The sequence below is a fragment of the Pempheris klunzingeri genome, chromosome 14 (genome assembly GCF_042242105.1).
Source record: "Pempheris klunzingeri isolate RE-2024b chromosome 14, fPemKlu1.hap1, whole genome shotgun sequence".
Taxonomy (NCBI): Eukaryota; Metazoa; Chordata; class Actinopteri; order Acropomatiformes; family Pempheridae; genus Pempheris; species Pempheris klunzingeri.
The window spans coordinates 13834263-13858766 of record NC_092025.1 but is presented as its reverse complement, the minus strand read 5'-3'; the positions used below and the strand labels follow the sequence as shown (position 1 = coordinate 13858766).

General features: G+C 41.4%; 1 protein-coding gene across 1 annotated transcript in view; it reads left to right on the top strand.

The window, feature by feature from the left end:
• The window catches only part of LOC139212883 (serine/threonine-protein kinase DCLK1-like), a 44590-nt gene that overhangs the window by 7481 nt on the left and 12605 nt on the right, over positions 1-24504 (top strand). Inside the window, exons 3-5 of the mRNA XM_070843444.1 lie at positions 8930-9029; positions 12061-12168; positions 20655-20749. Coding sequence (XP_070699545.1) covers positions 8930-9029; positions 12061-12168; positions 20655-20749 — 303 coding nt within the window. The remainder of the gene's footprint in view (positions 1-8929; positions 9030-12060; positions 12169-20654; positions 20750-24504) is intronic.

Below are 24504 nucleotides of genomic sequence, written 5' to 3'. Positions count from 1 at the left end.
CTCAAAGAAATATTAATCCTCAGCATAAATCTTAAGACTGAAAAGTTTTTGAGCGTAAACAGGTTATTTAGGATGTGTTTTTTCAGATTGGTCCGTCTGTCTGTCTGTCTGTCTGTCTCTGTTTCATTCAGTTAGCTTTTGTAGCTGTCTTGTACCAGCAGAGAGGGATTGTGGCAGATTGGGGGGCTGTCTGTAGTCAGAGGATCTGCTGCCAAATTAGGATCGATGGCAGACGTTTCCAGCACTGGCAGACTGTTGAGAACCTCGTCACATCACTACTTCATCACACACACTCTTACACACACACACACACACACACTGTCTGACTCATGCACTTCCTGACTCACTCACTCTCTAATCTCTCTCAACTGAATCTGCATTTGAAGGATTGTGTTCCAGCCTCGTGCTTGTAGTTGCTTAAAGAGCGGGACCGACATATCTCGATCCTCAGAGGTTTTGTCTAATCATGGCTCGGCAACGGAGGCACTGAGAGGCCAGACTGTAAACGTTAGAAAGATCAATGTTTCTCCAAGCCAGTTAGGGGGCAAACATTCACTTTACAAGTGAATGCCTTAGATGTTACACCATTTTTTCATTTATTTATGTACCATTAACATAAAACATTGAACATTCCTGCATCTGTAGAGATGCAAATTCTACCTCCAATTATAAAACAAATCCCAAATAGCAAGTAAACGCTTTTTATTCTTTTTTTATTCTTTTACTTTTTTGTTTTCTGAGCTGTCCTCAGAGCCAATACACCACCATTTTTTATATTTTCATATTATTTTTTTCAGCCCTAGCTCATCTATTTCTGTCTGACTGATGGCATCAACCTCAAAGGTCAATTGAGTTAAGCCTGCATGTTGGCAGTGTATCACGTATTCTGCTTGACTTCTATTTGTCAGTTTTCAAATGTACAGTAAATGTACTCCTTAATCAAAACAGAAAACATCTGAAAAGATTAATTGTACGATTAGTTGGTGAATTAGTTGATCGTCAGAAAATTGGTTAAAACTGCCAAACAATCTCCTCCTTCCAGCCTGTCAAGTGTTGATATTTGCTAGTTTTCTTTGTCTTCTGTGAAAAATCTATGTAAATCGCATATCTTTAAGCCTTGGACTGGTGTTTGGATGAACAAAATAACCCATGTACTAGCTCCTTAATTCAGCACACTCATAATATATTTGCATGCGCACACACAACCTCTCACGCATGCACTCTGATCCTTGAAAATGAATGAAAGCCAACAGACTGAAGGGAGGGAGAGAGATCAATAAGAGATTAAAGAAACCACTGAAGGAATGAGTGATCTGGGTTAGCGGAGAGAAAGTCGGATGAAAGCAAAGCAGCATGATTTGAGCAATCAAATGTTGAGTTCGACAAGAGAGATGAAGTTAGGATGAGGAGAACCTAAAAGGGTGGAAGAGGGAATGGAAGTTGAGGCTGATGCCATGTTGTGCCTGATTCATGTCCTTATGGGAACAGTGCTGCATAATTCTTTATGTTTTTAATTTGATTCATGTTTGCGGAAGGTTTGACTCTCTTTAGACGCATGAATGACAGAAAAATATCTCACACTCTGACAGAAACACAGCTACTGATCCAAAAGAAAGTTTGCTATCCCCCTGTGAAGAGCAGAAGCGGTTACATAAGTTGTTATGCAACAGAGCAGCCAGCCAGCCAACCAGCCAGGCAGTCTGCTGTGCTGGTTTGAGGTGAACGCATTAACACCAGTGCCAACTCAGCCCGCCGCACAGTTAATTGGCCTCACATCACCGCCGCTCTTCTTCTCTTCATCTATTTGTTTTCTAACACTTCCTGTCTTCTCTCTTTTCCCGACCCTTCCTGTCATTTCCCATCCCCTGAGCTGTTGCCTGATGAAACGGGGGCTGTGCACAGTGTGCTGATTGAAGCAGCGGGAGGTCACGCAGTGTGTGAATTCTCCCTCGGGGTGCACATGGTTTTATCTATCCCTCTCGCCTCTTTCGGATCGATTTCTGTCTACCTTTCGTCCTGTCAGCCGACGTGGCCTGAGAGGAGATTATTTAAATTCTGCAAGAGAGTAAGAAAATGCAATTTGGCTGTTTTTATTTATAGAGTGAAATTTCCTTTCTGCGGATATATTAATATGCCATATATTCCTGACAGGGACAAAGAAGGTATTTGTGCTTTTCGCGGTTGTCACCCTGCAGAGCCTCCAGTACCAGCTGATAGCCTGATTGGTCAGATTGGTCTATGGGTTCTTAAAAGGCCATCTGTGAATATATTTTGTCAAAATTAGTTAACTGACTTAATTGACTATCACATTAACATAATACAAGATAACATCATCATACAGTGAACATAGTTTACTTCAGTGACTAGTATGTAGATATATTGACCGGTTTTGGGAAAAAAAAACCCAGCTAATTTCTATGAAATCACTGCCATTTAAGGGCAGTAAAAAATAGGTTTGCCTGACAAGTGTTCTTTGCAAATGAATGTCAAACCTATGTAGTTATATTGATTATGGCCCCACCCTTAGGCCACAATTCTGAAACGCTGATAATGTCTGTTGCAGCCACAACACACTGCTGTGTAAATGTTAAAGCTTTGTCAGTCAGTTTCTTTTTTTTTTTAATTCCTTTCCTCCTTCTAAGTCCTGTGCCTCAACAGGTTCTGCATGTTTGCAACAAATACGTTACCCTTTCTGGTTCTGTCTATCTTTATCTTGTATGTATCAATTCAGCCATCTGTTACTCTGTCAGTCCACCTGTCTTTCAGTATCTGTCCATCTGTCAGTCTGTCTCTTCAGTCTCTCTGTGCTAAGTGTTTCAGTGCAGCACAGCATGCTCTGTCGGCCAGCTGCAGTTGATTCAGCACCACGGACAGCTCCGCTGGGCTAATCTCCCCTGGCAGGGTGCAGCGACAGCTCGTCCCTCCAAAATGTGGTGTTTCTGTGGGCAGGATAATGTTGACCTCACCATGTCCTCTGTGTAACCACTGTGAGTCTATTGTGGCACAGGAGATTAGTGGTTGAGTCTCCAATCTCTTTTTCTGTTTTGTTTTTTTCTGGCTATGTAGCCGTCTGTTTGTTTTAGTCTCAGAGAAATTCCTCTGCCTCTTATGTGAAAAAGACCACACACACACACAAATAACAACTGAATTACATCACCACGGTAACTAGGGCTGAAACTAATGATGTTTTTTTATCATCAATTAATATGTCAATTATTGTTCTAACTAACCGATAAATTGTTTAATCTATCTCTAGATTCCCAAAAGCAGTGGTAACTTATTCAAATGTCTTGTTGATCCATTGGCCCAAAACCCAAAGATGCATGTAACTGACAAAAACTCTCTTGCTTGTTTTCTAGAGGTAAATACACTTGTATGAGCCCTCACCCATTTACCACTCAGTTATTTCTGAAGCGCTGTCAGAAACTCCCGCTAAGACAGGGAGAGCTGACAGACGAGTCCTGAAATCTGAGACAGAAATAGCCGATCTAAGTGAGCAGAGTGAACAGTGTTGTCACTGATCGTTTGTTCCCAGCAGCTGATTCACAGGAGCTGCTGGCAAGAACCTGCCAGACTCACATAAAAGAAGCTAAGATTGTGCACATCCACACTTAGGGTGTTCACTATACAGTGTGTGTTCATTGTATCTCAGGGCTTGTTTTTAGTTATTTAAAAAAAAAAAAAAAAAAAAAAAAAAAGTATTGCTTGTTACAGCCGCTGGTCTCTTTCAGCACATTTCCTCTCATGTCCCCGAGCACCCAAACTAAAAATGTGCGCAGCAGCTCAGCAGTCATCCCTCATGATATGCGCCACACAAAGAGTCACTCAGATGTCATACACCAGAAATATTGCTCTGCAGGAACCGGGATTTAAAACGTTTTAATCTGTCTGCTGCTGCAGTCGGCATACATGTCGGTTTAAGTCTCTGTGTGTTTCACATATGATGATATATGAGCTTTTTTGTGTCGTAGACAATTTCATGTGAGTTATTGTTTACCCACCGCTATATAAAACTGTCTATGCCTACCTCTCTCTCGCTTTCTCTGTGTGTCATTTGGACTCTGGCTCGATCCAACACCAGAGAAACTGACATCTAGCTTATCTATCACCCTGCTTTTGTGATGTTACTGTAGTTGAATCTTTTTTTGTGTGTGTATGGAGTGGCTTGCAAAATTTCTCCACATCATGTAGTTATCAAACAGTGCCATCATGTGGTGGCAGTGATTGCCTGCCTCAGTTTGTGATCCACCTTTGCGTTAATGTTTTGCAAACACTATGACCTGTAGCGGCGTATCTGACCAGAACCAGCAGGTTTCTTTAATGTCATTTAATTTCAAAGAATCAAACAAAGACGGAGAAGAAGAACAAACAAGGGAAAGGGAGAGGCAGACACTGTAGTAGGTGTTTGGTGATTCTACACTAGGTGGCGTAGTGAGAACATAAATGGGTCTATTCATAGTGAACTATCATCTGTTAAATAAAACATTTTCAGCAGGAGATGAAGGTCACATTTACAAAAGGTCACACCGCTTTGGTCATAGAGTAATATTATTTTGGACAAACCTATCCATTTAATTCCTGTTCTATTATTATTGTAACTTATGGATACGGCTAAATATCAGCACTCTTTTTCTCCTTGTGTTATATGTAGCTCTATGTTACAGTAGATAATAAACTATCCTGTCAGGCATGTGGGATGTGACAGTCCGTAGACTTGTCGATCTTCTGCCCTGCTCCTTCAGCCTTGATTTTTGTTCTGCTCTAAACCAAAATACTTAAAGAAGTCAATAATGGAAATGTAGAGATTCTTTATAATGTGGGAAGGTGCTTTGAGCATAGTGACCCAGTCTTAGAGCCCATTTCTTACTCTGATAAAGATAAGTGAGGGGTGATTGCTGGGTTATGAAATTACCAATTTCGACACTCCTGCTCTTTTCTCATCGTGATATTTTAGTCCCATTTTTCCTCTGTTTGTTTCTTCCTGTCCTTGTTTCAGCGGCGGTGGATGTTGTGTAAGCGCGCTGGTTCTCTGTAGGAACGGAGCACCAGAGACATCAAAGCAGCTTGTTTTGTCATTGAGCTCAGAGAAGGGCTCAAAGCAGCAGTCAGGAATAGATCTCCTCCTCTATTGCTCGCTTGCCTCTGTCTGTTTGCTTCCTCTCTAACTCGGGGGATTTGCCTGTATGGTTTCATGTTTGGCTGTTTTTCTTTTATTTTCTTCATCTTTTCTCACCTTTACCATCGCCCCCCTCCTCTCCATCTTTCATTGGTCTACCTGGCCCTCCGAGCATTTAAGGAGACATCCTCTCCTTCCAAACTATATCTTTTTGTACACGGGATATAGTGCATGACTATTTCAGTGTTAACAAGGCCATGTGCCGCTTGTATGTGTTTGTGTGTGGATTTGTGTGAATGACACAGTTCTGTGGAGTATCGTGCCAGTAGTAGATAAAATATGAATGATGGGGCTCTCTATCCCAGTGTGCGCATCGTGCAGTCAGTGGCACGCACCAGCCATGCACCAGTGCCTAGAGGGCATTATCACCATGGTAACCATACTTTTTCACACCCGTCTCAGTATACAGTATATGTTTGCATGTTGCTCCATATTAGTTTACCCTCAGCTTAAAGGTGCCCTCTGAGGCTGCCCTACATGAAGCCTGCCCCTGTTTCCTCTCACTTCTCCTCACCCAATTCCTCTCTCTGTCCTCCTCACTCTGATTGTGTTCTGCACGTGTTCTTTCCTCCCCGTTTGCCCGATATATCTGGTGTGCCACAGTTTCTGTCTGGGGATGAGCAGCTTCAAAGGGCCTCATTCCAGCAACCCCCTCTTGGGTGCCTCTAGCAGCAGCAGCAGCAGTCCTGGCCTGAGGACTTGGTCAGACTGACTGAGAGAAACGAACACGCATCACACTGCCCCCATCCAACAAAAATCCTCTAAGCTTGCAACTTGATGAGTATCTTTGAGCCTTTCTAAAAACCACAAGCTTAAAACTAATGAATTATATCCTGACATGTACAAATAAAACACAATATTTAAGAAGAAAAATCGAATGCAACAAATTTGATAGTTCATTAAAAATAATTTCTGAGCCAAAAATACAAAACATTTGCCACTTCTCAAATATGGAGTTATTGGTCTTTTCTTTCTAGTATTGTAAATGTAATATTTTGGGGTTTTGGACTGTTTGTCCAAAGTGCACATTTTCACCATATTCTATTACTATTTCGTAGAAACAGTTAATTGATGATTTAAAAAATAATTATTACCACTGTGAAAGTCAGAATGTCCTGTAATCCAACATCAGAGCAAAGATAGTTTGGTAGTTTTACCAGGAGAGCGTTAGTGCAGTGCACTAAAGAGGCTTTAAGGTTGGAGAGATCCATATGTGATGGTTTACATTAGTGGTTTACATCTTGTGCATCCTCTGTAGATCAACCAGCCTGTTTCAGTGTTCTGATGCTGTGAGCTAAAGTGTTACCTTCGTCTAAAAACTGCAGTTTTCAGACGTCACTCTATCCAGACTTTGTGACTATTGCATCTAAGAGCACTTCTAAATTTTTTGCGTTTTAATCTTAACTACTGTACAGGTCCGAGAGAAGTATAATAATACACTAGCTAGCTAGTATCAAGTTTCATACTAGCTGGTACCGAAGTCTGTATGCCTAAGCAACAAAAATAGGTAGTTTGCAAGCATATCTCAAGCATTCCTGCTGATGCACCAAATGGTTATTCTATTAATGACTTGTTTATTAACAAATTAATTGTTTAGTCTTTAAAATAATGAGAAATGCTGATCACTGTACCCCTGAGCCCCACCTGACTCAGGTCTTTAAAGTATTTGGCGTACTGAAAGCCTGTTAATGAATATGTGAAAATGGATAGTAGGAGGAAAGCAACAAAAACTGATATAAAGATGAAAATAATAATAAAGTGAACTAAAAAGCTATAGAATTAGAGGTAGAAGTGGTCAAGGCTCCCATCAGCACAGACAGCACCAGCATCTGTATCACAGCCACCTTGTTAGGAAGTTGAGCTGCTCATTTCTTAAATAATCACCAACACAGTATCAGGGGATGTCAGGGAACAAAGCAATATGCACTGTGTTTTGAAACCAGAACGATATTGCTTCACACACAAACACACAGACACACAGTACCCATGTGTGCAGAAACGTGTTTTTCCGTGTGATGTGTGGCCGAATGTACGCATTCACACACAGACAGACGCAGAGCCTTGATTTGAAAAGTTAAATGAAAACGATCCATAATCCACAGAGACTTCGTGTCTGAGATTAAACTTGTTTTCGTCTCCCCGTTGGCTCATTTACAGACCATGGGAGGTAAAGCTGGAGGACTCCCATCTCCACACACACACACACACGCACAGAATGGCCTCTTCGCTGTTTATTGGGTATTTTGTTGATAATGCTGTTATATCAGCTGTGACTTTCTTCGGGGTGTTGATTGGTGGCTAATAGAAACCTAAATGGATTCTTAGATGTTCATTGCCATGAAAATACAATAACGGTAGCTTTGTGTTTATGTGTTAACTCCAGGCGGTGCTAGACACGCATGCTGCCTAAATTGTAATAGCTCTTAATAGGTTTTTTGAGGGAGATTTGTCATAGCGGATGAATGAATTATTGTCTGCCCGTAAATCCCTTTCTGACTGTACCGTTGCCTATCGTGAAATATAATTTGGAATATTGATGACTTGGGATCTAAATGTGATGGTTGGCCCGTGGGGTGTAATTAAAGTTGTTTGAGTAAATCATGCAGAGTTTAGATCAGATATGGAATTAGCTGTCGACTAAATCAAATAGAAAATAATGAACAGCAGTGTGTTTCTTAGCCTATTTGTCTTAATAAACACCCTATTGCTTTGATTTCTTCCCAGCAGAGTAAGGGTGGGTGTGCAGACTGAAAAAAACAGAAATAACATGTCTTCTGCAGACAGAATGAACATGCTAAGAATACATAAATGAGTCACCTCCAGACAAAATTATTAAGATTGTTCTTAACAAAAGCTCATCTTCTTTAATTATGTGTGTTTTTTAACCTGTGCCTGCCATTGTAGACTTAGTATTAGCCTCAAAGAATGAGAGTGACTCATCAAAATTGCATTTTTTTAAATCTAAGTCAGAGATGAACTTAGTTAGCTCCGTATTTATTCCACAGCAACCTCTATTTTTAAGTTCCCCCCGTCTCACATCATCTTATTATCTCTCTGTAGCTCACACAGGCACTCTCTCTCTGTTATCTTAGCGTCTTACTTTAGTTAGTTACTCATTATCATTCATAAGATGCTTGTCTTCAGGGAACAGACCCCCCACTTGCTTCTCTGGATGTCCGGTGCACGTGTTTCGGTGAATCAGCAAATTAGTGAGTCAGCAAGGTCTCATTATAGTCGCTGATAGACTGATTAACTGCAGAAACAACACAGCCCTGCAGCTCGGGGACATGTCAGGCATGTGCACAGATATTCACAGGCACGAGCAGAAACCCCTGGTGCTTCTTATCCATCTCCAAGGGCTCAGTGCACGTGAAAGCTTGTGAGAATGTGCAGAGCAGCGTGTTGGTGTGTGAGTGTCCTCCACGGTGTGCAGTGTGTATGTGTACATTATATCAGTGGCCTAGAAGTAAGGAAACTAGATGTCTGACTACAGAGATGTCATTTTAAAATCTGCAAACTAGCTGGGGGAGTTATGCGAGAGCCTCTCTTTTCCACAAATAGTTGAGCTGACCTTAAACAAGACATTCGGCTCCTAACAGTAGAAAGCTTTCATTGCTCTTGGCAGCAGGTCATCTGTGCAAGTAATAGGCATAGCTGAGAAAGAGCAAGTGTGCTTATTTAACTTGAATCATAAAAGATTTGGAAAAATAATAGTAATAATAACTGAACTCACCAGCGTGTCTTTGTTTCCAGGTGTCATGTTTGCAAGACTTCTTCGGGGATGAGGACGTTTTTGTGGCATGTGGACCGGAGAAGTTCCGCTACCAAGATGACTTGATGCTGGATGAAAGTGGTGAGGCAACTTTGACATTTCCATGCTGACATTTCACATTTGACTTTTCAGTGTGGGCCTCTTATGCTCTTCCTTTCCTCCCTGCTCCCAGCTGTGTTTTCTTTACAAGTTGTTTCTTTGTGTTCTGTTTCCTCGGGTTTAGCAATTTATCATTTAGTTCAATCACATTGTGATAAAATAGGAGTTGCTGTGATACATTATTCTGTTGTTTCAGTATTTCTGAAATGTATGAAATAATTAGTTTAAATTTGCTAGTTTTGCATTTAAAATTTTTTTTTAATCTACAATCATTTACATATTCATAAAATTGCTAATTTCAACTTCCTGTGTATTTTAAATCCACATTAGAGGAGAAACTATTTTCCCTACATTCCTTTTCAGGGATGCTGCTACTGGATCCCATAGACACAGATTTATAATTTAAGATAAGCTGGCTACTCACATTCTTCAGTATCCCTTTAAATGTGAGCAGAACACAAATAGCCTCCTTGAATTTGTCTCACACTGGTGGACAAATAGGAAAAATTGCCATATTTTTAAAAAACAAATGTGGTTGTGACCGCATTATGCCAGCAAACTGTATAACTATAGATCAATGCTAAATCAATGTCCTACCTTCTATTTATTGGTCAGAATACGGTGCTCTGGAAGATTCCAAATAAAAGAGTCTAAAAAAAAATGAAACTAAGAAATAAAGTAACATACAGCAACAAAGTAATTTCCAGTAATAAGATTAATAAAGGAACTATTCTATTCTATTACAATACACATTGTTATATACATTACCCTTTTATGTATGCATTCACTGTGTGATAATAAAATGAAAAACAACTGTTAAAAAAGGACAATTATTTAGCTGTCCGCCATTTTATCTCTTTGTTTGGTTCGTTTTTATTTATGCATTGTAAATCTTCCATACTGTAAAAAAAAAAAATCAACTATAGCTTTCATGTTCTTTGTCTTTCTGTGTGTTGTTTTCCTCCATTCATCATGTCTTTTCAGTTGCACAGCACCTCCCGTCTCCCCTGTTTATGACATATCTCTCTGGTTCAGAGGACTGTGTAGGCTGTCCAGTTCATTACGATCCATGTCCTCCCCTTCTCCTCTCTTCACCTCTCTCCTCCTCGGAAGAACGGTTCCACCGCACTTAAGCCATCGTCTAACCTATTGTACCATTCTTCCTCTTCCTCCTCTCCTGCCTGTCTCTCCACCACGGTCCACTGAGGATAAGTCCTGTCCTCACTTCACCCGTCTGTGTTCGACTGTCTGTCTCCCCCTTCTGCATCGCTGTCTGAAGACTCCTGCCATTTAGCGCTCATCTGTATTCTCACCCTCTCATCTCTCTTCCTGTCTCCTACATGAATGAGTGTGCACTGGCTTTTGTTCAAAGGTTTATTCAATTCATTTGTTTCCCCTGTATCCCCTCATCCATTAAATAATGTCCATCCCACCTGGGTCGCCAACCCCCACCCCCTTCCCCCTTTTGTCTCTCTCTCTTTTTTCCTCCTTCTCTTCCCCTCTCCTTTCATTTGCAAAATATAATGCCTAGCTGCTTCCATTAGCCAGTTGCTTTCTGGTAACCTTTACTTCTTTTGAGAAAGACCACAAAACACAATTTTCCATTTGCACCCATGTCCATCTGCTCATGTTCAGAGGAGACCACCGGTGTATCTTTTATGGCCTTCAGGTTCCCATAATCCAATGTCATCCATTGCTTGCTGGTCAGTTGATAATGGTGCATTCAAGGGAGCCACAGCAGCTCATGAAGTGTCTGAAATATCACATCATCTCATTTGCTCTGTCTAGTCTCCCACTCCTTCTCTTTATTAAAATGACCTCCAAATTTTGTTTTGTTACTTTGAGAACAGCTTATAGACCTCCACATGTCATGATCCCAACCTTAGCCTTGACCTCCACTAAAAACTATGTCTTAACCTCAACCATATTGCAAATGTAAACCCAGTGGGGACTTGATTTTCCTCCCCACACAAAGTGATTAATACAAAACTCACACTATAATTTTGTCCCAGAAGACGGAGAGCACAATTTGACACCTCATCCTGCCCTGGGAGACAGAGAGCAGGAGGCATGAGGCAGAAATAGACGGACGGGAAAGCGCAGCGACATACAAAACAGACAGGGCGACAGAGAGACAGTCGGAGTCAGAGCTGCAGACAACTTCGCCTCCTCTCAGCATCACTATAATTATTGCCTCTGCCTCAGCTCTGGCACACTGTCATCATGTTAACACTCTGCATTGTGCATTAATCACTGGGCCACAGTGACTGCCACGCAAACAAATAACACACGCACCCATTCTCTCACACACACACACACACACAAACACGTGCAGACAAAGACATGCACACATGGCTGACTGTGTATAATTTCCCCTCCCTGATGGTCTAAAATGGTAATGAGCTATAATGGGGAGAGGTTAATTAACAGGCGAGGAGAAGTTTTGGGGGATGAAGGAGGTAGGGAGTGTGTGTGAGTACCATCGCATGGCTCATTTACCAGGACTGTGTGTGTGTGTAAAATATCAGACCACCGTGAGTCATAGCTGTCACTCCTGAAACACCACAATAATTGTGTTTGGAAAGGGAGCCCAGAGAAGGTCAGAACTCATTTTTGCAGGGGACCTGAAGGTAAAACCAATTACAGCAGTGCTGATACATTAGTGCTTTGATGTTTTCTTGCATGACTAAAGGTCAAAATCAATCAAAATATTAAAAGAATAGTTGGTTAAGAATCCATGAAATTTGAATTTCAGTCTAACAGAGCTAACATTGTGTGTACACTGTGTACATTGTAACATTGTGTTTCAAATTTCCTCTTCCTTCATGGGCAACAGTTCAGCTTTTACCTTGTCTGGATTTGGATTGAAACCCCTCAGGACCTGGATTTGTCCCATATGTAGACTCTTTTATTGAAACCTGCACATTTTTATTTTCTATTCTATTTGAGCGGATGACTGAATAAATATGAGGGAATTTGAACACGTCTGTCTGCCTCGTCTTTGTGCTTGCAGAGTGTCGTGTTGTGAAGTCGCTAAACTATGGGAAGATGTCTGGCTCTCTGACCCGAGGCTCCCCCAGGACTGTCATCCAATCACGACGCAGCAAGTCCCCTGCATCCGGTAAGACAGTAAAATAAGTTTCCTCTTTTTCCCTTTTAGACTCAAACAACCTATTTGTTAATGCCAGTTGGCATGGTGGCATTGTCCTTTAAGACATCTGGGAGTGTGTTTGTGTATCTTAACATCTGTGTGTCTCAGTCAGTCTCAGTGTCTCAGGCTCGATGGATGCAGTTGGGAGTTGTTTGTGTCTTTTCTTACTAATATTTCTTACTTTCTCATGTGATTGCTTGGTATTTTCTAGCCTATTACTTAATCAGTGTCGCAGCAAATGAAAACAGTATGAATAAACACTGCAATGAAATCAGAGCTCTGCAGAGTGTCTGACAGTGTTTACTGTGTGTGTGTGTGTGTGTGTGTGTGCATGTATGAGCTGTGTCTCGCTGCATGCAGAATATGAATTCAAATGAGAGTGATTTCACAAGGGAGTGTAGAGAAAGGCAAACAGGGTTGAGGGAGGTAAAAAGAAAAGAAGGGGAGCGGCAGTGAAGATGAGAGGGAGAGAAGAAGGTTGGTGACTCAATCCTGCAGCTCCCCATAAGTCGGTCTTCACCTGACATACTAATGAATGTAATAAAATGGTGAGAGCTTGCACCGGTACCTGCTGCATTGTTTGTGCCTGATAATGAAGCTTTTATGAATGTCTCGAAACAAAAACCTCTTTTAACGCAGCAGCAAAAGCACAAAAACAGTCGAATGCAGGTTACATTAATGCCCCAGTGTGTGTGTGTGTGTGTGTGTGAGAGACAAACATTCAGTTTGGCTGCTGAGGACTTGGTGATTAGTTCGGAGCTTTAAAAAATATCAGGCTGTTCTTTCTCTGCTTGCACAGCTTGAGCTCTGTCTGTGTGTAAAACGCCTACTTATGCAACCGCACACTTGACTTTTAATCCTCACTGTTATTATTTTGTGATTTGAGTGCACAGAGACCTATTGGGTTGGGGATGATTCGATGGGTGATGCAACATACAGAAACTCAGCAGACAGAAGTCTTTCCACCTGCTGTTGAGGCACACAAGCATGCACAGACACACACAATTTTTTTTTTTTAAATCTGGTGATGTATTTTTTTTACCCCAAAGCAGCCATGTAGCATTGCAGTATGACAGTTGTTAATGTGTTTTGTGTTGAGCTGTGGAAGAAAAGGTGAGGCAGGGGGAAAAGTAAGTGGAGAGAGACAGCTGGGGTGAACAGAGAAAGTTCTGGATGCTGATGGCTTGAAAACTTTGGGAAAAAGGTTATGAGAGTGAGTCATGCTCTATCTGATCTCATTGGCTAAAGTGAGTCTGGAATGAAAGGTGTATACTAGTGTGTGTGTGTGTGTGTGTGTGTGTGTGTGTGTGTGTGTGTGTGTGTGTGTGTGTGTGTGTGTGTGTGTGTGTGAGAGAGAGAGAGAGAGAGAGGGAGAGAGGGAGAGAGAGAGAGAGAGAGAGAGGGAGAGAGGGAGAGAGCGAGAGAGAGGGAGAGAGAGAGAGCGAGAGAGCGAAAGGAGACTGAGACAGAGGGCATAGAAAAAAAAAAGACTCGTCTTGGTTGCCCTGGAAACCTAGCACAGAAGGCGCATGTAGCTACAGACACAATAGCCTGTGACAGCCATGTATGGCAGCGGCTTCCTGTAAAATGGCCTGCAGTGGAGAGCGGAGCTGACTGACGCTCCGTCCTTGCTGGAGCCCTGAGTCAGACCGTCGCGACGTTTTTCACTTCTGAGAAATGTTCCCCTTCTGGCGCTGCTTCCGCTATTTAACATCATCAAATGTTCCCAGACTGCTGTTGACTGTTTTATACCGCACTCTGTTCATTCTCTAAAACATCATCAGTGTGTACCAAAGGAGTTTAAAGTGGAGCGACAGGAGGAAATGAAAAGCAATTGATTGATCTGTTGTTTGACCCTGACTTGCACTCTGTTTCTCTTTTACTCTAGTGTTCACAGTCAATATTATCTTAGGAGTTGTTTTTTCCGCTTTAAAAGCACGCCGTACCCAGCGCTCTTGACCATACAAGAACTATGCAAATAGTCAACATCCACATGGCTTGAGGTGCCCACTCTGTTGTTGTTCCATGTGTTCACAGCATGGTGGACTGGTGTCCAGTACGATAAATAGGTGCTATAAGAGGGCGCGCCTCACATTTACACTCGTGATTTATGTGCAATTTATTACAGTACAGTAAAAGTTTCATAATGGAGTAACCATATAACAACAACAATCATCTTTCACCGGAACTAGAGTTTTCTGAACAGCATCAAATCAAGCAGTTGCTGTAATGACTAGTCAATTGGGTGATTTTACAGAAAATTAATCAGCATTTTGATAATGATGAGTAATATATCGAGCAAAAATATACATTGATGATTTTATCTTCCCTCTGTGTGATATAATTGTAAAATGTTTTGGTTTTGGGCTGTTTGACGGACAAATCAAGCAATTTGAAGATGTGTTTGTGCTCTTTGTTGAGCATTTTCACAATTGTTTGAGTGTTTTTGACTAAACATTTAATCAGTTAACAAAAGAAAATAATTTGTAGGATCCATGGTAAAAATGATTGATATTGTTGCAGGCTTAAATCAAACAAAATACTTAAGATATAACAAGGTCAACAACACATTTCCTTGAAATGTGGAAATGTTCGATTTAACAAATGGGAAAAGGTTGCTCGTTGCTGTTGTATAACAGACCTTTGGACTTTTTTGGACAACAAGTTCATCTTTTGCAAAAAAGAAAGCATTCACCTTAATTGAGGACTGTCCGATATAATCTCCAGCTAAAACAATACAGTCTGGTTGGCATCCCTGTATTAAAGTAGTTGTATTAAATATGGCAACAATGTAGGGTTTTAGACCCATTAACTCTGCAGAATAATGCTTTCAGATGAAAGTTCATTAATTATTCAGAATGCTTATCGCTGCATTTGTCAGTTATTTAATTGCACCTACACTCAAAACCTTTTAATCTGAGGCCTTGGCAATGAAATTAAAAGTAAGTGCACCAGACAAGAGAGCTTTGTCTATTGATATTTGGAAAGCAGCTCTAAGTAGGATTGTATTATTTCTCATCCACACTTGGAGAGAGCACAATAAAGAACACCGTTCATTTCTAACCTTGCTGCAGGTCGTCAGGTGTTCTGAAAGCAGCCTTGAATTCTCATAGTTATATTCCTTTCAGCCAACACAGGCATTAATAATATACCTTATCGAATCTAATAATCTGGACTGAAGGAGCTGCACAGAGAAGATATGAAGCCTGAATTACATCTGAGATAGTGAAAGAGCGAGAGACGGGCAGAACGAGAGAGCATGTAACACAACACGTGCCGTTAAACACCACCTGGTGTCCCTCCGTGTGTCTGGCTGCTGCTTGTCGTGCGTGTTTGCAGCTTAGCCCACGACACCACTGAGGAGCAGAAGTGTGTTTGAGGGACGGACAAACAGACTGGTAAGGCAGACAGACATTCAGACAAACACACAAAGAAGACAAACAGAGGATTTTATCAGATTCAGAATCAGGTTTATTGTCAAGTATGTTTTCACATTGCAAGGATTCTGCCCTGGTATATTGGTGCATAATGAAGGAACATTCATATGAAATATAAAAATATAAACTAGAGATATTTACATTACAGAATAAAAGAAAAATATAATTAAAATGTAGACTATATCTGTTTTAAAAATGAAAGAGCTAGGTAAGCATTAAGAGGTGTCGATACATTCAATAGTCTTGTTGTTAAGTGAACGTATAATGTAAAATGAAATGTACAATTAGAACATAGCCTATACAGTGCATATAAAATGTATTCACCCCTTTGCAAGTTTGTGTGTTTAGTTTTATAACATTGAATCAAAGTAGATTTAGTGTGGCTTGTTTGAAAATGTTCAGTGAAATATTCACTCACTGAAACTCACTGAACTAGTTTTTTTTTCTGAGAGAAACAAAATGTTATTGTAAATGTTGTGAGTACCTCTGTGCAGTTAATGTACAGCCGTATGACAAAATGTGTTAAAAAAAAAATAGCTACGTCTCTTTCCAAACTGAGATTACAAAGTGTGAAATAACAGAAAACCTGTATATTGCAAATTGAACTCAGTGAGATGATGGAACAAAAAGTATTGTGGAAACGTCTTTAGTCAAGGTGTTTTTTTGTCTCTATTAAACTAAGCTAAGACATTGTTCACGTCTCATCTGCGTCAAAGAACATGATCCTTCTGAGAAATACGCTGAATCAAGTTAGAAACTCAGTAATTACAAACAATCAGGATCTGGATGCTTCCCAGCACAGATAGAATTAAAATCTCCCTCCTTATTCCTGCAGAAAAACCATCAAAGTGTAGAGAGTCATGTGTCGCTGGTATGTTGGTGCTTCATGTTGATGGTCTCAGTCTGATGTAGTCAGTGAATCTCATTAATGCCTCTCATTGTTACACAGTAATCAAATAATAATTTTCATATAACTGAGGAGCATCAAAGCGAATGAAAACTAAAATGAAACACACTTTTATGAATTGGAACAAGATACAAATTACATCTTGACTTTTCCTGACCGACCCTTGATGATTATAACATCTGCTGCTGAAGCTAGCCTGGAAATCTTGCACGGTTGAAAGAAATGCCAGGTATCCACACTTATTGTGGAGGGTCTGATGTGGTGCTTCACTCTCGGTTGTGTGTGTGTGTGAGTGTGTGTGTGTGTGTGTGTGTGTGTGTGTGTGTGGGCAGGTTGTTGCGTGTCATCCTGACATTGTCATCACTCGAGCTTGGTTCTGGGATGATGTCACAACCCCAGCTGAGTGCCTATACACACAGCCCCAAAATAATGTGAGAAAACAATTTGCACTGAGACATCGTTCCTCACCCTGTCTCGCCATCTGTCTTTCATGTCGGCTAAAATTAATAGAGAACTGCAGATGGTGTCAGCAAGCATCACTTCTGATCCTCCAGGGCCTCACCTTTCTTTTCCTGTCATGAGCAACTCCGTATGAAGGGAGAGACTTCACGTTGAAGTATGCGGGGCTGCCGACCCACGGACAAATCCAGTATATCTCCAGAGGATCGGCTGCTGGCTGTGACACTCAGAACTGTGATCGCACCATGTCTGCAGCCTTCACTGCTTTTCTTTCTTTGTAAAATACTTCTCTCTGAAAACGGATAAGCAGTGTAACAAACAGCAGAGCCCAAACCAAATTACAGAGGCTGCAAAAAAAACAAATTCACCGCCACAGCAGTATTGATATTTGCACTAAAGGCAAGATAATGACATGCCTCCAGGCGGCTCTGCTTATGAAACAGCATTCAGTTTACACTATGTACTTTCAATCATTGTACATTGGTGACGTTTAGCTGTCTTTTGCCTATTTTATTGAATTGTCCCTAAGCATGTGTCATGATAGGCAAAGTTCTGATCTCCTCCCAGAATGCCTTTTGACAGCCCGTACAGAGCACCGTACAGTGTGCGTATGTTTAAGGTGTGGTTCTTAAAATAAAGGTGGGATGATGTGAACACATGATGCAGAACACGTGTGATAAGAGGTGTAAAAGGAAGAATGTGATAACTATTATGTGGCACCTTCCCCAAGATGGAGAAGAAGAAAAAAACAGCACACAGCTTTTGATGTTAAATTCTCTGAGTGATTCTGACAATAATGAATAGAAACCCGTGGATATGTGTATTGATCCATGCAGCTTGCCGTAGTTGTAGCTTTTATTTACGTTCACAGCTAAACATGCTGCCAACAGAATTTTATTTTTTCTCCTGAAAAGATTCATTGCTGTTACAAAATGAAGACCTTATGCATTGTTTTTTTCAGGTTAATGTTGCATGTATTGGATGTTCAGCCTCGCTAGCAGCTCCGGGGATTGTGATGTAGATCTGTCCGTCTTTGGTCCAAACTGAAATATCTCAACAACTATTGGATGGATTGCCATGGGATTTTGTCCAGGCTGTGAAATACATTTAATAACTTGATAACTTGAGAGTTTTTATATCACAAAATGTGTAATTCAGCACATCACACAGCTGGACACAGAAAGACACATGAGGTGCTTTTCCATAGCTTGGTTTGTAAGATCATAGTGTTTAACACAGTAGGTGTGAAAGCAGCTGGAACGCACCATCTTCTGTGGCTTTGATTTCTGGTCTAATTGGTATCTTTTTTCCATGTCTGAATCTTGTCTGTCACTACATTCATCTGGCAGATGCTTTCGTCCAAACTGACTGCAGGTTCACACATCAGCAGCAGGCTTATGGCTTCAGGATCTTGTTGCTCAAGGACACGTCAACATGTGGACAGAGAGATCATTCTTACAATTAATCCATGGCCGACTGGCTGCTTCAAACTCTTGATGACGTATATTTCCTAAAATATATACTACTGATGTTTCAGATCTTTCACCTGCAGGATTAAGAGGAACTCTGAAAGGAGGAGCATGTTGCTTCTGTAGCTTTTGCTTTGGGTGAACATTCAGTTCAGAAATGGCAGCATTTGTTTCTTGAGGATGTTTGGACAAGGAACAATGGAGCCTTCAGAGTCTCCTCAAATGACTCTCTCGCTCCATATTCCTCATTCTCTCCATCTATTCTCTCCTTCTCTCAGTTTAAGTTTGAAATGTACAATGGACTTTTATTGGCATGAAAGTAGGAAAGCCACGCCAAAACCTCAAAATTATAGATGTAATGTTTTACTTCTACCCTCTCTCTCTCTCTCTCTCTCTCTCTCTCTCTCTCTCTCTCCCCGGTGCGCGTCACAGTTTGCGCAAGCAGCCTCTCCGCCTCTCCGTGTAGTACAGCGCTGCTCCGTCTCTCCCATTCACCACAGTTTACTATCACACTCGGACGGAGCGTGTAGCCTACAGAGGTGCTCTTCTTCCTCATCTCTCCTACTTCTTCTTCCTCTCCCGCTTCGGATTATCACTGTGTTTTTCATCATGCTGGAAGAGGAAGGTAGGAACCTGAAACCATTCGGCTTTTTTTTTTTTTTTTACATATATAATCGCCGCTTGTCATTTCCCCTGACAGCGTGGACGTCCCTCGGATCATGTGCGGTCACCACAGATACAGATGTGACCGTGAACGCTTGTGGCTATGCGAGGTGCAGTGTTGCGATGAAACAGCATGAGAGGTGTCTTTAAGTGTTCTCGCTTATCGTTGTGTAACTGGGAGGAGTGTCTGTCCGTGTGCGTAACGCTGATGCTGAATTTCATCAATGAAGATGTCCAGGAATTGCTTAAACGATGGCTCCTTTCTTTATTTTAATGCCTCTGTGGCGCGTTTGGACACTAAAAAGACCTGCGTGACGATAACGCGGTGGCAGCCGGTGCTATTTCAGTCTGCTTTGTCTCTCAGTCTTTATTCTCTGTCTTGAATAATTCACAAAGTTCTTTGATCTCGGCAGGAGAATAAACATTATACAGTGGAGGTTGGATCACTTTGCTCCCACCACAGATTTTACGTCTCTGGTGCGTAAAGAAGGAAAGTCTCTGAAAATACAATCAGATTAATTGCAAAAATACTGAGAAAATTGCCAGGAAATGGCAGTAATCTATAAGATTATAACAAAAACGACTGGGAAATGGCAGAAAATAATGAATCTGGTGATGTTTAATTTTTAATCCTACACTTAATTTATTTTTAATTTTTTAATTATATTATTCTCAGCTACTTTAAGTACCTCTCACCACAAAAGAAGCCTCCTGAAAAACGAACCTCTAGTTGGACTCAGTCTGGTTGAATCTCTGCTGAGAAACAATTGTGTTGTTCTGTTATTGTACTCTCCCATTAATACAGTCTCATAGACTTGTAGGTCAGTTAGTTAAGGATTTGACTTGAGGTGAAGCTGGTGTGTTGTTGCCAAGAGACAATAACCTTTGTTTCCAGCAAGATGGAAGACTTGCTCATGTTTTAATGCCATAAGGCTTTTTTACGAATCTGGCTTTCACTCTTGACCACACACAGGATTTGGGTGCAGAGTTGATTAATCCAATGTTCTTTTTTAATGAGGTGATGCCGCTGGGTTTTTTGTGCTGTGCTGCAGCTGGAAAAGTAGACCGAGCTGAGGTCACAAGTGCACTGAATAGAGGATCTGGTCGAAAATGAGGACAGCCTGGTGTTGTGTTGGCTTCAGGCCATGCTCTTGAAGCCTGGAACATGCTGTGATTATTCGGTGCACACGTGCTTTCAGGCTCAGGTATGACCGGCTTGTTTCTGGGATATTTTGAGCAACAAGATTTGGATTTTGGCTGAAGTAAAAAAAAAAAAAGAGCAGTGTGAAGTGCCCTTTTTCTTTCTCTCTTACTCCCACTCCTCCTCTGCCTCATTCATGTGAATGGATAGAAGCTGAGGGCGGAAGTGTGGGCTGCTGCTAGACACTCTGGAATATATCTGTGCTGCTAGAAAACATGCATTCACATTTAAAGGATTGTCTATTTCAATATTTCCCTTCGTGTCAGTCTCACCCATCTCACCCACCCTGCTCTATTTTCTCTCCCGTCTCCTCCCTCCAGTGAACGGGACGCCGGCCAGTCAGCTGTCCACTCCTCATTCGGGAAAATCTCCCAGCCCCTCCCCGATCAGCCCGGGCAGCCTCAGCCAACGCCGGGTAAGACAAAAATATACACGCACGCACAGTCACCCCCCCCCCACACACACACACATAGAGTACATACACTAACAGACACCGATAACATGTAGTAACACTAAATCTGTAACACATTCCCTCTATGTTCTCAGGAAAAGGACAAAGCTGCGACTGATCTTAGGCCGCCTACATCTTAGAGTCGCTAGAATACGAAGAAACCACAACATCCCCACATCTATAGTGTCTCAGAAGGGGCTGGGGTGTTGACCTTTGACCTCACTCAGTGCTGCTCTGGGATTTTAAAGAACAACAGGCTCATGTTAAGATCCTCTAAATGTTACAACTCTCACCCAGTGTTAATAGTTTTAACCGCAGTTCCTCCCCTCATGCTGATTTTCTGTCACGTTCCCCCATATGTTGACCCGTAGCTCTTTGTTCGTCATGGAGAACTCTATCTGCCTACACAATGAATGAATGAATGCTATCGCTGACTTGTAGAGATGAGCCCATCAGTAATATCTGATTTAAAGATGAGACTGATGGTTGGCTTTGTGAGCGGCCTGCTCCAATACTCAAGTTTTTGTCCTGCAGAAATTGGTTTGCATCCTTTGTTGGCATCCAAGCAGTGCATGGCATTGCATTGTAGCACAAAAAAGAAAGACCCAATCAGCACTGACTGCTGATATAGGATTTTTTTTTTTTTTTTTTTTTTTTTTATCAAAGTAATTTTGTACATGTCCTTTTGTGAAAAGAAGGTAGAAACAGATTTTATACTAGTAAAACAGATAATTTCAGCCATTCTTTCTTTTTATCGTGTATTGTGACGTTGTGGGTTTTAAAAAAATCCCTGTTAAAACAAAACTATGAGTCAGAATCAGTTTTCTGTAGCTAACAGTGGGAGAAAGAGGACCTGAGATATAAACACACTGCAATATGTGCACTGTGAAGCTGGTAATACACACTGTGCAGAGGGGAGCATGCAACTCAAATGGAAAGCCTTGAATTCGACATTAAGAGGAGCTGAGTTCATGTACAGGGTGTTGTGTGTTTGCTTGTGTGTGTGTGTGTGTGTGCATTCAAGATCAAAGTATTGGTTAATCCAGTCCTTGACAGTGATGACGGCGAGCTTTTAATATCACCCTCAATCCTAATCAGACCCTGTTTTCTCAGAGCAACTCTTTAATTTGCAGGAGCTCTAAGCCTGCAGCTGATTTAGTTCCTTCTCCCTCGTAAACAAACACTCACACGCTTAGTTCACTTCACCCTCTTACACTCGCATACAGACGCAGCAGTATGTGCGAACCTTGTGTTGGTCTCAAGTAGACTGTCTGAATCCCACTGCATGTGTGAACCACCGCTCTGCCTGACAGCAGGGGTGTAGCTATGATTTATTTAGTAATTATTTAGCTATTTGTTGGTGCTGGGTGAAGCTTTTTTGGGGGAAGAAAAGGCGAGGATGGGGTTTGAGTCAATATCTTTTAATAGGACACAAAAAAAATGGTTTGTGTGTTATTTCTGTACATAAATGGGTGTGTATGTGACTGTGCGTATAGGCTAAAATTAGCACAGCATAAAGAGCTTCTTGGGCTCAGTAGCTTCAGTCTCGTGCTACATTTAATGTGCCCGGAAGAATTAATGGATGGAGAAGAGTCCGGCCCTTAGGCTTCTGAATCCATCAGCGATGAGGTTGTATTGATGTGATATGAAGGTCAGCCAGGGCATCAGGAACAGATCAGATTTGGGTTGTAGCTACTGAGAACAGAACAAAGTGCTCCGGAGCTTCCAAAATCATCTGTGCAAGGGAAGTGGGTCGTCAGAGAGTCACTGTTAGAAGGGAACAAGGTTAGCGTGTTCACACACTTATAAACTCTCTCTTTCTCCCTGTCTACTTCTCTCTGAAAGAACACAATTACAATTACAATTACAACAATTACAGCGCTGCTCTGTTCTTTCATCCCAGATCATTTCAGCGAGAGATCCTGAAATGTCGGGGTTAGAGAGGTGAAGGAGGGGCTAACCAGATGTAATGAGGAAAAGGGAAAAAACAATTTGCCCCACGCTTAACCACACTGCCTGTCTTCCTGCTTCCGTCCACTTGTCTAACATTAACCCTCACAAATTAGCTTTGCAGTGCAGTTCTGACCTCAGTGATACTGTGGTTAAATTCTAGTTTTACACAGTTTCAGAAGCTGAGTGTCTATTTCTCAACAAGAGATTATGCTGGTCTTTCTACTTGCTGACACTCTGTGCTAAGCCTGCAATGGCTTGACTGGAAGGAAGGGAGGAAGCGTCACAGCCCTTTATCTCTCCCCTCCACTCCACACTCCTCAGCTATATGATGGTGTAATTCTCTCCTCCACTTTTTCTATCCGCCCTGTTAGCGATTCTCCGTCTGTCCCTTCCCTCCCTGACAGTTTCTAATTTCTTTTTTTCACTCTATCCCTCACCCATTCTTGCTTACCCCCACCCAGCCAGCTCCCCCGTCCCTCCCTCACTTTCCCCATATGAAAGGGTATTAACTTCACAGGGAGTAAATTATATTCCATCATTTCCCTTGTAGATGAATTCTAAGCTTCTGTGAGAAGTAGGCACCAAGCTTCTGACACTATATTTGCACATTTCCTCTCCCTCCACATCAATTCTGTGTGTACATGAATGAATAAATGTAGAGTACACACACAAATCCCTTTATTGTTATGCTTACAATGCAATTCAAGTACCTTTCTCACTCTTATGGCTAAAATGCACAAGTGAATCAAACCAAACCATGGCACAGAAATCACCCTTTTCTTTTAAAATGAAACCTTAATTTTAACAATTGTATTCTTAAAAGAACTCAAAAATAACAAATCATTTTGTAATTTTATCTACTGAAGCACTGAATGCAACTACAAATCCATTTCCTAAGCAGCCACAGAGCCTCACTGACCTACTGCGAGTACTGCTTTTAAATAGTTCACCTCGTTGGACCCTGCATTTAAACACTTAGAGGCACTTTGCTGCCTGATGTAGGCTGCTCGCATAGCTCAGACCGCCATAACCTATTTCCCCAAGCAGAATATACAGACATGGCATTGCACTGTGGCTTTTTCCTCCCCTTTTTACACATACATGCTGTAGCTGTAGCTGCAAGCACACAGGCGTCCACACATCTTCGTCGAATTTGCTCACAGAATCACTTATACGTTCATGTATGCTCCCGAAAACACACGTTCATACATGAAATCGCCATTTGTGGGCAGGCAGTAGACAGTTAGCTTCATGCACACTTGCACATGTCGTGTGTTAGATACACTTGGTGCACGCTAGTATGACCTATTTTTATGAATTACCAACAGAAGCATGAAAGAATGGTCTACACTCATGAAGTCATCCATCCCCCTCTTCTTTGCTCCTCTTATAGCCCTTTAAGGGTCACTTTCTCCACAAAGAGCAGTCCATTTTTCTATCTTTGTATTGCTTTAATATTTTATATTTAACCCATAGACACGTGTATCCACACAGGCCCTCTTCCTGAATTTGGTGTTGTCTGTCAATATCTACGCTAAAGCACGTACAGATGAATCGAATCAGCTGGCGAGGTCACAGCTCTCGCCTCTGTCTGTTTGCTCCATTAAATTTGAAAAACACAGACAGTGCTCTTCATGTCTAATAGAGCATTTAAAAAAACAAAAAAAAAACAGACCGATAGATTGAAGGCAAGACCAACAGAAGGTCTATGATGCCAAAACAGCAGCTGTGATACAATCAGGTAGCCGTTTGGGTGAGTGTATGAG